Source organism: Phoxinus phoxinus (assembly GCF_949152265.1).
Source record: "Phoxinus phoxinus genome assembly, chromosome: 20".
Taxonomy (NCBI): Eukaryota; Metazoa; Chordata; class Actinopteri; order Cypriniformes; family Leuciscidae; genus Phoxinus; species Phoxinus phoxinus.
The window spans coordinates 21,198,197-21,213,369 of record NC_136895.1 but is presented as its reverse complement, the minus strand read 5'-3'; the positions used below and the strand labels follow the sequence as shown (position 1 = coordinate 21,213,369).

The 15,173-nt window shown below is 37.2% G+C and overlaps 2 protein-coding genes across 2 annotated transcripts; both read left to right on the top strand.

Moving 5' to 3' along the window:
* Positions 1-847: 847 nt before the first annotated feature.
* On the top strand, positions 848-6,382 carry pdhb (pyruvate dehydrogenase E1 subunit beta). Its single transcript, XM_079593390.1, has 10 exons — positions 848-1,043; positions 1,140-1,199; positions 2,905-3,012; positions 3,635-3,697; positions 3,778-3,813; positions 3,893-4,178; positions 4,259-4,369; positions 5,175-5,266; positions 5,553-5,694; positions 5,934-6,382. The coding sequence occupies exons 1-10, from the start codon at positions 1,008-1,010 to the stop codon at positions 6,077-6,079; spliced, it is 1,080 nt and encodes a 359-aa protein (XP_079449516.1). The 5' UTR covers positions 848-1,007; the 3' UTR covers positions 6,080-6,382.
* A 232-nt stretch (positions 6,383-6,614) lies between these two features.
* On the top strand, positions 6,615-12,265 carry kctd6a (potassium channel tetramerization domain containing 6a). Its single transcript, XM_079593438.1, has 3 exons — positions 6,615-6,943; positions 7,269-7,375; positions 10,817-12,265. The coding sequence occupies exons 2-3, from the start codon at positions 7,349-7,351 to the stop codon at positions 11,501-11,503; spliced, it is 714 nt and encodes a 237-aa protein (XP_079449564.1). The 5' UTR covers positions 6,615-6,943; positions 7,269-7,348; the 3' UTR covers positions 11,504-12,265.
* The last annotated feature ends 2,908 nt before the right edge of the window (positions 12,266-15,173 follow it).

Genomic DNA, 15,173 nt, shown 5'->3' with positions numbered 1-15,173 from the left:
TCTTGTGTGGTTTAATTCCTTCTAACTAATATAAACTAGTAAATAACTTAAGTATAGGTAGACATAGTAAATAATATATTAGAAATTATTAAATTATTAAAATCTAACAGCTACATGCAATCAACAGCTACATACGCATGTAAATGTATGTATATACATACACATTTTATTTTTTTAATATTTTAATTGATATACTTAATTAATTTCCTAATTTATTATTGATATATTGTGCATTCATTTAGAATTGTAAATATTGTAAATGTAAACATTTCAGATATTTTTTCTCAATATGTACAAATTGCATGGTGTAAAATTATACTGTAAATGTAGTTGATAGAAATTCTAGTTAATATTATTACTAAGAGCTATAAAAAAATATTTTATTTAATATATTTTTTATATATTTTAACCTCGAACTGTTTATTAATTAACTGTTTATTGTAACACTATCATGGAAAATATTTCAAATACTTTTTCTCATAATATAATACTATATACATTTAGTTAATATTTTCACAGAATTTTAGATATAATAGTTACTAGTTTGTAATGATCATATTAACAATCATTTTAAAATATGACATTATATTTCAAACATTTTAATGTAATTTATGCATGTTTAATATCCTCAAAAAAATTTACCCTATTATTTTGACATATTGTGGACATCTGGCAACTATTAAAACTTTAGCCTTCTCTCAGCATGACTATGTCCCATCTTTCAACATACATGACAACTGCGTGATTTTAACCTCTTTCAAAAAAAAAAAAAAAAGTAGTGAAGCAATTGATTTAGAAATAATCGATTTTTGTTTTCTATAAAAAGATTTTTCTCTTGCCCTTGGACGCGCAATGACAGCCTGAATGAAGCTTCCGTTGATGTCATGAGTCAGCTACACTGATTGGTCGCTGTCACTGTGTTTCCTGTTCTGATTTTACAACGCGCTCTCTGATTGGCCGAATCTTCTAGCATGACAGCCCCGCCTCCAGACAGAGGACAGTGAAACATGGCGTCTCTGAGGTGTTTTCTGCGCTCGGGGAAGGTATTTATGTGGAAATATTGAATCTTAGCAACATATTACGTTTGTATTTATACGAGGACAGTATTAAGACTGATATTGGCTGTGTTTGTTTCTCAGAATGCCGCTTCTGCTGCTTTGCGGAGGGAGTTTCACAGGACTCAGCCGGCTGCGGTGCAGGTCAGTGATGCTGCTGCTTCTCTCACCTTCAACAGATGCTGTGTCACAGTGAACACAAAACCGCCGAGAAGAGGCTTTCAAATGTGTTGATTATTAGTACGTTGGGTCAGCCGATTATTGGTCACTGTTAAGAACACTAAGAATGAAGAATACTGTTAAGAACATGTCAAGAATACTAACAAAAACACCATGGTAGTAGTAGCATGTTTTGGGTGTGTAGGCTACTACGCAATACAATATTTTTTGGACATTTAGCATATTTGAATGGAAATTATTTGCTAATGTATCATGTTAATGTAAGTTTGTCCTTGTGTACCATAGTAAAGCCATTTTATATATCTGCCAGCACTACCATGGTAATACCTTGGTGTATTGGAAATTTGCCATGTTTTGATTGACACTCCTTGAAAATATACCATGGTGATACCATATTTTTTCCATATGTACCATGGTAAAGCCATGTTTTTTTTGTTTTATATATATGTACCTTTGGTGTTTTGTTCATTTTTATCATGTTTTAATGGACATTTTTTGGCTATATACCATGGTAAAGCTATATATTTTCACTATTTATCATGCTAAAGCCATGTTGTTATTTTTTATAGATTTGTATCATACGAATACTATGGTGTTTTGTATATTTGCGTAGTTTTTTTTTACATGCGCATCAGGGTATTGTTTTATAGGAATTGTATAATAACGTGATTTTTCTTTTTTTTACATTCACCATGATTTATGGACGTCATCTACCACGTTTTTTTGCCATGTGTTTTTTATTTTTTTACCATGCTTTTCTTTGCAGTGCTTTGGCGTACCATGTAAATCTCATAGTAAATTATACAATATTTATTCAGTGTCATGTTTTATATCAATTCTATGCTATTATCATCTAATAAATGTTTAATATTGCATTATATTGTTTGAAAACATTCTGTTATGCATTTTACAATTAATACACTTGATTATTTTGTCAATTATTTCAAAACTATCATGGAAATATTTAACATACTTCTAATATTTTTTTTATTTTATATACATGTACAGATCTTGTGGTTATACTGTAAATATTGTTAATAAGAAATTATAGTTAGTTTTTTTTTTTACTAAGTTAATGTTAATTTATAATAATTATATATTGCCAATTGTTTTACAACATTAATGATTATAATTAATAACTGATATTTCAGATCATGTTTTCAGCATAATTAAATAGATATCTGATATTTATTTTGAGCTTATTGACCCTATTTGATGGCATAACATGGTAAGTTAAAACAAGTAAAACTGGTCAGGTCTCATTTTTCATTCATAAAAACCGCATCATTCTTGTATCTTAATTTTTTTAAGCAACTGATTTAGAAATTGATTTTGGTTTCTATAAAAAGATTCTTCTCTTGCCCTTGGACCCCGTTGTTTTTCTGTATATACCATGGGAAAGCGTTAAATTCCAATATTCAAATTGTTTTGCTTGTATCAGGAAAGCCATGGTGTTTTTGTTTATTCACTATGTTTTACATAGTGTTACAATGTATGTTATGTTTTATGGGAATTTTATGTTTGTTTTTTATGAGTACCATGTAAAACTCATAGTAAATGAATACGATAATTATTCAGAACCATGTTTTACCATGTGATATATGTACAATTACTGCATTTTCTGTTGGAAAACGTTCTGTATGCATTAACACGCTCTTGATTTTTGCAGGTAACGGTCCGAGATGCTCTCAACCAGGCCATGGATGAGGAGCTGGAGAGGGATGAGCGGGTTTTCCTCCTCGGAGAGGAAGTCGCACAGTATGACGGCGCATATAAGGTGAAATAAGATGAACATATTTTTGTGCTATTTTGGCTATCAATAGCGCCAAAGAATCGCTTAGGCCCTGTTTGCACCTGGTATTAAGAAGCATTTTCGCCGATTGGATGATGCTAAATACAAGTGTAAACGGGGTCTGAAACGTTTTGAGCTTGTCCACTTTCAACCACTTCCAGAGGTAGTCGAAAAACACAAGACCATCTACTGTCTGCCGACTGAATTAATGCGGAAACATTATGGAAATCCCTCTAGCCAGACGGGATTTAAAATTTGTCGGCTGAGACCCAATTTTAGTTTGAAGACAAAAAAATGCACCAAGCACAATTTTCTCTCACCATTCCTGATCTCTAACACAAACTCAAAGCTGCAGCTCTCTGTATGTTTCTCTGTATTCTACGATCGTGTTAATATGAAGTTGCTTGAGCTTATTTTATCCATTAGATCAAAAAGAACTGAAAAAACCCATACATTTACCCGCCCATAGAAATCATGACTGAAGTGGTTGAAAGTGGACAAAAGAGACGGATTAAAACACCAGGTGTAAACAGGGTCTGAAACGGTTTGAGCTTGACCACTTTTAACCACTTTTAGAGGCCTTAAAGTTGCTTGTATTGGGTTGCAGATTAGCAGAGGCCTTTGGAAGAAGTACGGAGACAAACGCATCATTGACACACCCATTACAGAGGTGAGAATGATGACATGCTTACGTTTTCGTGTGTTCTTCTTAATTATTGTTTAATGAATCTTCCTCCTTTATCCATGCAGATGGGTTTTGCTGGCATCGCCGTTGGTGCTGCCATGGTGAGTTTTTCCTGAAACGATGATGATAAATTAATCTAAAAGCCACGTTCCCAAACTAACCAGCCACATCCTCTTTCAGGCGGGTTTGAGGCCAATTTGCGAGTTCATGACCTTCAACTTCTCCATGCAAGCCATCGACCAGGTCATCAACTCGGCTGCTAAGACGTACTACATGTCTGCTGGCTTTCAGTCCGTCCCGATCGTGTTCCGCGGACCCAACGGCGCTTCGGCCGGCGTGGCGGCTCAGCATTCCCAGTGCTTTGCCGCCTGGTACGGACACTGTCCCGGTCTGAAGGTGGTCAGTCCCTGGAGCGCTGAAGACGCCAAGGGCCTCCTGAAATCAGCCATCCGAGACGACAACCCTGGTGAGTTCCTCACACGATGAGACTGATGTTCAGGATGTACCGTAGATGTCGCTCTGACGGTCACGTCGTGTCTCTTGCAGTGGTGTTTTTGGAGAATGAGCTGATGTACGGCGTGGCGTTTGACATGTCCGAAGAATCTCAGTCCAAAGACTTCCTCATCCCTATTGGAAAAGCAAAGGTTGAAAGACCAGGTGGGTTTAATATGCACACACACACACACAAGATGAGTAATTATATCACATATACTCTTTCACAACTAAAGTTGACCAAAAGAGAAATATGTAATCAATTTGAGATATTAAATAAAATATTATTGAATAAAATTAATATAAACGTATTGTTGTTTTAATTAAAAATTGAGATTGTAACTACCCTGTCACAACTAAAGTTGACCAAAAGAGAAATAATTCATAAATGTGCCAATATTTTAATATTTACTGAAACAATTACATATTTATTAATGATTTCTATTTTGGTTCACTTCAGTTGTGACAGGGTAGTTACTATCTCTATTTTTAATAATAATAACAATAGGTTTATATTAATATTATTAAATAATATTTTATTTTATGATATTGTTTCAGTAAATATGATTATAAAATTAAATCTTAATACTATTGAATGTTTCATTTTTTTATAATATTAAACATTTTCAGTGGATACTAAAATATTGAGATTAAAATGTTTTTTTGGTCCACTTCAGTTGTGACAGGATAATTTACATATAATAATAACACAACATTTTTATTATTATTAAATATAAATGAATTACCCTGTCACACCTAAAGATAAATATTTTAAATAGTTGAATATGAATGTATAATTTATATTTTAATTTTCTTACTCTAATATTTAGAATAGTATTTATCTTTTTCTATCCCTTGAAAAATCTATAAGTGCCACTGTTAATCGCTCTTATTTGAACAAAAATCAATCACAACTGTAGAGTCATTGGTCTGAGTGGATGTGCATATTAATATTGGTGGTGTGCTGTAGGAAATCACATCACTGTGGTGTCCCATTCCCGGATGGTCACCCTGTGTCTCGACGCTGCCGCTGTCTTGGCCAAGGAGGGTATCGAATGTGAGGTATGACATCATCATTTCAGCCTGGAATGGTTTTCAACACCATTTCCTCACATTTGATTGATTCAATATACACCGTTTTTAAGGAAAAGTGATTCAAAACGCATTTGATTCATAGTCAGTGAATCAACAATGTTTTTTTTTTTTGGGCAGTCATGCAAATTATAATGAAAGAAATTATACGAAAATCACACACACGCATACATTTTTTTTTCAATTTGCTCACATTTTACATTAATTTCTATAAGCTTACTGAATAGTAGTTTGAAGTGTCTGTTTTCGTCTGTAGGTGATCAACATGCGCTCCATCCGGCCTCTCGACACAGACACCATTGAGACGAGCATAATGAAAACCAATCATCTCATCACCGTGGAGGGCGGCTGGCCTCAGTTTGGAGTCGGGGCGGAGGTTCTTGCCGGGATCATGGAGAGTAAATATAACATTAATGCTCATTTGAAGTCAGATGCTATGTTCAAAATGAAATACTAGCGCACTACTTGCTGTATTTTGCTCAGATTGTACTGTATACTGGTTTATTTTATATTTTAGAATGCAATAAAATGTATTATGTTCTTTCAAAACTAGTCAGGAGCTTGTCATTACAAACACACCCAGAGTTGTGTGTTCTTCAGCACGTAGATTTATTTTTTTTCCTTTTTTTAATTCAAGGTCCTGCCTTCAATTTCCTCGACGCCCCTGCGGTCCGAGTCACGGGTGTAGATATTCCAATGCCGTACGCCAAGATTTTGGAGGACAACAGCATACCGCAAATCAAGGACATCATCTTCTCCATCAAAAAGACTTTGAACGTTTAACATATCTCCATTTCAGGACACATTAAATATTAAATACATGTTCCCTACCGTTTCTGCATCAATGTTTGAGGAAATGGATGTTATTTTCATCTTTCTGTTACATGGTTCTTCCCTCATTGGCGCTATATTAAAATTATTTACTATAATGAGGTTGTCATGACAGTGAGGTTTATTATGGCTATAAACATCCAACAACCATGTGTATTATGCTGTAAATTCTACTGTAAGCTAAAATAAACCTTTATCACAATGGGTTGTAAGAAAGATTGGGAAGTTCTCAAACAAATAAATGGTTAGATTTTAGATGAAGTTTTGGGTTTATTTCTGTGGAATGTTTAAGTAACATAAAGATGTAGGGCTTGCCATATAAAATAAAAATGAACAACTGCGAAAAAATAAACGCATAAATATTAAGTATTGGTAGTACATTTCACTTTTCAGGGCCATATTGAACTTGCACTGGAACAGATCTGCAGACTGAAGTGTTTTGGATGATGGTCTGAATGTATGAGAAAGAAAGGGCGTGTGTGTGTGTGTGGTGGGCAGGGCTTCTGTCGTGGGTGTGTCATATCCGCTAATCCCACATTGATGTCCCTGTCCTGTTCTCTGTGACTCCACAATATAAACATTACCGTTATTTTACTGCTTTCACTCGAGCAGAACGAGTCGCTTTTTAACATAAGGGTTTCAAAATGCTCCCGTATTTAGGAAAAGTCACGAAAAACCACACAGGGACGTAAATTAACGCTATCCTTGTTTAAACCCCTTATCCTCCATATTCCTGATGCTTGGGACGAAAGGAAACAACTGAAGTACACCCGACGAGGAGACTTAAATCCTAAAATTTAACGTATTTTCAACGAGGTAATGTGATAACTGAGCATTTGTATTTGTATCGATTGTAGATTATATTTTTATCTTGTATCATTTAATACGGTCTATAAATTAAACGCGTGCTGCATCATCTCGTGATTGCGTTAATATTGATAGGTCGCTGTTTTTCGTAGCTGATTTATATGATATAGTGTTTATATCTGAGACTTTGCTACAATATGTGGTGGGATGCAGGGAAACCCTCGGTGCCCTTCATATGCTGCGTCATTCTTTTCACGATACGTTTCCATGGTAATCTAATCGATATTGCACTTGAATATGCCTGAACTGAAATATATAAACTATATGTCTTTAGTTTCAGTGAAGTGTTTACACCCCATAAAGACTGCAGAGAGCGTCATTCGTCACCAGCATTGAAGAGGAACAGTTGGCCACATGGAGAATGGAGACTGGGCACACATGGTAAATATAAACGTATAATAACGCAGCGGTTCTCAAAACAATACTGCGACAACATTGTTTACTCATGTATAAATGTAAAAAAAAAAAAAAAAAAAGTATGTATGAAATCATTTTATGATGCGCTTTGCAGCACAATTATTTTCTTTCTGCAGTTGCAAGAGTGTTTTGGGTGGTTGCTAGGGTGTTGCTAGGGTATTCATTAATTTCAATTTGCTCACCGCTCCCATTAGAAAGAGCCCACTCCTATATTATTATCCTGTAAGCATTTTCAGTTAATATTTTCATGGCCCTGTTCTAGCATTACTATGGTTAGGTTAGGATACTTTGCTATGCAGTTCTAGAGTGTTTTGCATTGTTTCTAGGGTGTCGGTGGCGATGCCAACATTGTTTACTGAACAAATGTAAACAATATGCAAAACAAGAAATAATTTTTTTATGCAAAAATATTTTCTGATGCGCTTTGCTATGCAGTTGCAAGACTGTTTTCGGTGGTTGATAGGGTAGTTCTTAGGGCATTGCTATGGTGTTCCAGGTGGTTGCTAAGCTGTTATGGTTAGTGATGGGCGCTTTCGAAACGCTTTGTGAAGCTTCGAAACATCTGTGAATCATTTGTTTCGAATCAGTGATTCGGAGTGCGTATCAAACTGCCAAAGCTGCATGATTTCAGTAAGAAAGAAAAGAACGTTGTTTTTAACTCTTATACATTATCCAATTTGTTTGTTGTTTTTATGCTTGTTTTGAACGCTGAGTTTTCGCTGTATTTACACTGTTCTGACCAGCAGGGATCACCAGCGTGTGGCGTTTGGAGCACTTCGAAACAGGGAAGTTTCTCCCATCACTTGCTAGGGTGTTCTGGGTAGTTAGGCAGTTGACTGAGCATTACTAAACGGATGCTTACCGCCCTAAGAATAAGATCTCCAGTGGCTCAAAAAGGAAAAGAAAACAGGCTGTGAGGGTCGGCCATTTTGTCTTATCCCAGTGGTCCATTTTGTCTGAGACCAAGGTTTTATGAAGAACAGGGTTGAATCCGAAAACCTCTCATGTGGTTACCATACTACGGTACTTGTGTGAAACTCAGTTTACCATACTATAGTTACCATAGAAACCATTGTTCCTAAGGATTTTGTCAATGCAGCTCAATACAGCAAATGTTGTTTTCAAGCCTTATAGGTCAACCTGCTTTACAAGAAAAACCAAGCTGGGTGACATTTTGCTGGGGACCAGCATGGATTGGATGGTCCAGCAACTAGAACAGAACCAAATCAATGGATCTGCATGACCGTTTTTGGTCTATGTTAGTCTTTTCATATCAGTTCAAAAACCAAATGACATTCTCAGCAGGTACAACATACATCTTTTAATACTTTGAACATCTACAATTTATGTTCTTTGTTGTAGATAATGGATACAGTTAAGCTAGTTGCTAAGCTGTTGGTTAGCGGTTGCTAGGGTGTTCTGTGTAGTTGCTAGACAGTTGCAAGGGCGTTACTAAACAAGTGCTTACCACCTTAAAGGGATACTCCACCGTTTTTTCATATTAAACTATGTTATTCCCTTAACTAAGACGAGTTGATACATACCTCTCTCGTCTCAGTGCGTGCACTAAATCGCTCTGTCTTGCGGCGAAACTTTGTTAGCACTTAGCTTTGCCCAGTTCATTCAATAGGGGCCAAGCAGAGAAGCTACCAAACACCTCCACGTTTTCCCTGTTTAAATACAGTTACTCGAGTAGTGTAACTCGACCTAGGACGGTGACACAAAACAAATCAATGTTTGGGGGGGATCAATGGTTGGGGGGGGGGGGGGGGGGGGGGTCAATGTTTGGGGGGGGGGGGGGATAATCACGATTATTTTGGTCAGTATTGAAATCACGATTATTTCACATGACTTTGGGAACATGTTGTATTTATTAAAAAGAATAATCACGATTATTTTGGTGAGTATTGAAATCACGATTATTTCACATGACTTTGGGAACATGTTGTATTTATTAAAAAGACACCTTTCAACAATTCTTTTAAAAAAAATCTAAATTTTTTCATTTATTGTACTTTTTGAACTAGGCTATTAAAATAAATAATATAACAGATAATACTTCAAGTATTTTAATAATTCCCACAGGTCTACCACTTATAATGCGGGAAATTCAAAAACATTGATTCACTTTAGCAAGTAGATTGTATGAGTAGCCTAAATGAATCCACAGAGATTATAAAATCAAATCAATCATTTAAAAACTTTCTCCAAGACGCAGTTTCACAAACCGCGTGAGTGTTCAGCGGTGCTGCGTCTTCTCTCTCTATAGCCCCTTTCACACAGCGCGTTGATCCCAGGAAATTGCCAGAACGCCATCTGTGTGAACGCAAACACGACCCGGGATCGATGCCGGGATAGGGACCTAGTAATATTGTTGGTATCAGTCCCGGAACGCTCGCTGTGTGAACAAAAGCCGTAATCAATGCCGTGTCGTAGTGATGACGCTGAAACCGGGATCGTTCGCCAGCTTGTGAAACAGTACACGCACTAGTTTATGAGCGAATCAGAGAAAGAAATACACAAGCTTGGTTTCTCGAGAGAGAAATCGCAGCTCATAAGCAAACTTAAGACGCTGCTGAGACATTACATGTCACATCGATGTCACGTGTCTTTACGGGATGTGTGTGAACGCACTCTCTGATTCCGGAAAATCACTGGCAGTGTGAATGAACCAAAATCAAATGAACCCGGGTCAAATGCCGGGTCACTTTATCCGTGTATTTTCCGGAATCTCTGTGTGAAAGGGGCTTTTGTCTCTCAAAATGGGTTGGACAAGGCAAGCGTCGAAACCACACTCGCGTTTTTAGGAGTCGGGACATGACGGAATTGTCACTTGCACAATCTGGCCAGCATTGCATCGTAACTAAAGTTGATAATTTTCTCTTCTTTTTAAGTCTTATCAGTTTAAACATTCAAGCTGAGGGAGGTTATGGCTTCGGGAGGGGCGGATGTGCGCGTGTCATTCAGAACACAAGACAAAATAAGAGTGTTCTTGCACAACAGAACATGGCAACATAATCCATTTTTACTCGATTGTACTGGTGATCGTTGGGAGACGAAATCAAAATCAAAATTCAATTAATTGCACAGCCCTAGATGAAACCAGCAAATATTGTTTTCAAGGCTGGGCCCCAACCAAGTCTCTCTTGGTCAACCAGCTTTGCAATGAAAAACCAAGCCGGTTTAAGTTTAGCTGGAAAACAGCATGAGTTTGATGGTCCACCAACAAGAGCAGCACCAAATCAATGGCAATGTATGGACTAAATTCATCTTACTTGTGTATTTAGCAGGAAATGGTTGAGTGTTTGTTGTATCAGTACAAGTACCATCTTGACATTCTCAGAAGGTACTAAATGCATCTTTAATGCTTTGAACATCTACCATTTATGTTATTCTTTGTTATAGATGATGGATACGGTTACCCTAAATGTTGGTGGCCATTTGTACACCACATCGCTGTCCACCCTCCAGCGTTATCCAGACTCTATGTTGGGCGCCATGTTCCGAGGCGATTTTCCTACCACACGAGATGCCCAGGGCAACTATTTCATAGATCGAGATGGTCCACTATTCCGTTATGTCTTGAACTTTTTACGAACCTCAAAATTGACTCTACCATGTGACTTCAAAGAAACAGAGCTGCTCCGGAAGGAAGCGGACTTCTACCAGATAGAGCCCTTGATCCAGAGTTTAGGTGACACTAAACCCCTCTACCCGGTGGACACCTTTGAGCAAGTGGTAGAACTGTCAAGTACTCGTAAGCTCTCCAAGTACTCGAACCCGGTGGCAGTCATCATCACCCAACTCACCATCACCACCAAAGTTCACGCACTGCTTGAAGGCATCTCCAACAGCTTCACCAGATGGAATAAACATATGATGGACACCAGAGACTTTCAAGTGTCCTTTACCTTTGGACCATGTGACTACCACCAAGAGGTGTCCCTTCGCGTGCATCTGGTGGAGTACATCTCCAAGCAAGGCTTCACTATTCGCAACACACGAGTTCATCACATGAGTGAACGCGCCAATGAGAACACGGTAGAACATCATTGGACTTTCTGTAGAGTTGCGCAGAAGGTTGAGGATTGATTGATGATGCATTAATGTCTTGTTGAACATAACAGTAATTGCAATAATTTTGAGATTGCCAATTGAGCAATTACAAGTTTAATGAAGACGTGAAAAAAAATTATACTAGTTGCGACTCAAAATTATGGCAATTTCGAAATTACTTGAACACACCACATCTCCACAGCAGTTCCTGGTTGAGATAACCAAAAATGAACGCGATGAAAATGTTTTCTGTAGTACGAAATTCGTGCAAACTAGTCCTATTTCACCCCACCCACTTCAGAAGTTTATGGACAAAAGGAACCTGAAAAATTTGTGAAAAGTACTCCAAATCTATTTATACAACTCTTAAATGTAACATGTTTACATATATTGCATCAGTGTTAAATATACAGTATTCAATTTCTATTTACAATATTTCCGCAGATATTTTGTCCTGTGATTGAGTCTATAAACTGTAAATGGTTTGCATGATTCTGTGGTATCTACACTATTAGTATTTAGACATATTTCCTCCCTTGAGATACAGACAAATGATTTGTACATGCCTGTCCCCCCACTTAATACTCTTATGGCCAGCTTCTGGACCAGGCCAAATTTTGGAATTCCAACGTCCCATTTAAAATTAATTTTAGCCTCAAAATGCATGTAAGACTCAGGCAAGCATCGCTGAAGCTGAGAGCATCTTTTAAACGGTTTGAAAACCCAGATTAAATTGAAAGAGTTCATTCATGTGTGTAATGAATTTGACCTGCACATTAAAAACAGTAGTTTCATCATACATTGTGTGTTTCTGTTTGGTAGTAGATGTCTTCGTATAACATTTCATTAAAAGAATATTTTGTTTTTATTAATGAAATTTAATTAATTATTTTAATGTAATATATGTAAGTGAATTTTGGTGCCACTCTTTCAAATGCAATAACTTTAAGTTATTGTGTTATTATAAGTTAAGTTATTATAACTTTATATTATTAATTCTTTAAGTAGGATTATGTCTGATTTTGAAATATTCGATTTTGCTGTTTTGTGGGGTTGATGGGAGTGGCTTTTACCTTATTTTATGTTAAGATTGACAAAAGTATTTTACAAGGTGTTGATCTTATGCGTTATGCATCAATCATTTTTTTATAAATTGTTTTTTTTTTTTACATTGAAGTATATTAGTCATAATCCTGAATTTTTAAATATGTTTCTTTGTAAATTTGTCATTTAAATCTGCAGTGTGTGGGCTATTTCTATGCCACTAGTGGCGCCAAATGTAATTGCAGTCTGTTTGAGCGGTGTTACATAGCAACACTGACTCAACCAATGATGCATGTTCAAGGCGGTGTCTACATGTTTGTCCAACCAATGATAGGCAAACTTGTTTAAAAACAGGTGTGTTCGACTTGAAGCGGCGCTGGGCAGACCGATCGGTGTATGACATAAAAGTACAGAGAGAGCAATTTGAAAGCATACGGAGCCATCTGCTCTCGAATCGCTCTTGAGCACACTGCAGTTTTAGCATTGAAACTTATCAACAGTATCAGTAGTTAAAGGGATAGTTGACCCAACTGTTAAAACTTGGTCATCATTTACTCACCTTCATGTTGTTCCAAACCTATATGAGTTTCTTCTGTTGAATACAAAAGATGATATTTTGAAGAATGTTGGTAACCAGACAGTTGACGGTAGCCATTGACTTAGTATTTTTTTCCAAAGAAAGCCAATGGCTATTGTCAACTGTCTGGTAAACAACGTTCTAAAAAATATCTTATTTTGTTCTTATGAACAGCACATTCCAGGACCCAGTTTATGTCCGTAACAGTGGACATTTTTTCTGTCGAACTGTCCAACACATCAGATAAGGATGCTAGGACAACTGACAGACACCTTAATCACAGGAAGGACAGGACTTCTCATTCGTCCACTGGCAGTTTCTGCCCAATATCCATCATGAGACTAATCCTTAAAGCAGGGGTCGGCAACAGGCGGCCCGCGGGCCAAAACTGGCCCGCCAGCAATATTTTCTGGCCCGCCGGATTATTTTGGAAATCCGTTTTTTTTTTTTTTTTTTTTTTTTTTTTTTTAGGCTACTATAACGGTTTACAAATAGGCCCCGTGTATCAGTGATGCGCGGGTTGATCCAAAATGAGCGAGTGCCTGCGGTCACCCGCGGTTACGAGTCATCCAAAAATATTTTTAATGATATTCGGGTCGCGGTCGGTCGGGTCGTTTGAAATAAAGATGCCAATTAAACCTTTGTAATATAGTACTAGACCCAATTTTCTATGAAATACATAGGTCTACACTTTATTGGCTGAATAACATGGCGCGAGGATGACGCACGAGCTCAGTCTGCAGATAGAGATAAAAAAGTGGGAAATCCTTATTTTTTTCCCTTCTCTTCGCGGAGGACATCTAGTTCAGTCCGGACAATTTATGTTTGATTGAATGAGTATTCGTTCTGCTGGGACATTTGGTTTCTGGGGTTTAAATGTGTGTGGAATTGAGTTAAGGTATGCAATGTTTGTTTGATCTATATCGGAGCGCGGCCGCGCCTCCAGCGCTGAATATCTGTGTGTTGCCCGACGGGGTATAAACCTTATATATCTGTCAATACACGTTGTTGAACCTGGGTATTGTGGACTTTTCGTTAATGTATAATTATTTTAAGTTTATACATGTATGATTGATCGTTTATTTTGTTGATTTAAGGGGTTTATTAACCAAAAGTAAGCTAGTCACTGTCTGTAATCACCCCAGTAGGTATCAGATCCGCCCCGTTACCTTATGTTTTGCGTGACGTAGCCTACTTTTCCCTTACTCTTTTAGTGTAAGGTAAATTGTTACATGTTGAGCGCGTATACTTTTGAATAAGAGCTGGAAGTGGAAGCGGGTTGGGTACAATATTTTCTTTCTTTTGTTTGCGGTCCGAGTTGCGGGCGGGTTAGTTGAAAACGTCGGTCGGGTACGGGTTGTTTATACATTGACCCGCGCAACACTGCCGTGTAGCCTATCATTCGTTCAATCGTTTTTTTCCCCAAATTAAAATAAAAAATAAAAAAATGAAAAACGACTTGTTTTTGAGATTTGAGATTCTGAAAACGAGATCTAAATTTTTAAAGCAGGTGAACACAGAGTGTATTTTAAGCGGTTGCTGAATTGAACCTTGTGGGAGCGGGACGGAAAAAAACAGTCCCGCGCAGACCTCCTTAAACCTTAGGTGTGTAACGTTAGCCTATGTGTGTCCCGAGTAAATAATAATTTAAAAAAAGGAATAAAGTTAAAAAGTTGGACTAAATCAGATATATGTAGCCTACAACAACATGTCCAACAATCGATTTAAATAGTAGCCTACATGGGGTTTAATTTATCGTTAATAAGATGTATCCGCGTCATTTTCTCGTGTGGTTCAATGGTCCAGTGGTAGAACTTTCGTCAAGTGTGTAAAAGGTTTTGGGTTCTAATCTGCATTCGTATAGTTTTTTTTTCTTCTTCTTCATCAAAACCGATTATGCTCATCAGTGGTTGTAGCCTATATCAAGTAGTAGGGACACGTTTGTGTGCATTATATTTTGTGATTTCACCGTAACGAATAGGCCTATTCCTTGTAGCTGGCCCGCCATCTACTGGATAAAAAAAATATTGGCCCGCGGCCAAAGTTACTTGCCGACCCCTGCCTTAAAGGATAATTCCGGTATTT

Bases quoted from the DNA above. Each gene is read 5' to 3' on its own strand.
- pdhb (XM_079593390.1), top strand. From the start codon at position 1,008: ATGGCGTCTCTGAGGTGTTTTCTGCGCTCGGGGAAG. The intron at 1,044-1,139 runs GTATTTATGTGG...TTTGTTTCTCAG, and splicing joins GTTTTCTGCGCTCGGGGAAG to AATGCCGCTTCTGCTGCTTT. The intron at 3,814-3,892 runs GTGAGTTTTTCC...ATCCTCTTTCAG, and splicing joins TCGCCGTTGGTGCTGCCATG to GCGGGTTTGAGGCCAATTTG.
- kctd6a (XM_079593438.1), top strand. From the start codon at position 7,349: ATGGAGAATGGAGACTGGGCACACATG. The intron at 7,376-10,816 runs GTAAATATAAAC...TCTTTGTTATAG, and splicing joins ATGGAGACTGGGCACACATG to ATGATGGATACGGTTACCCT.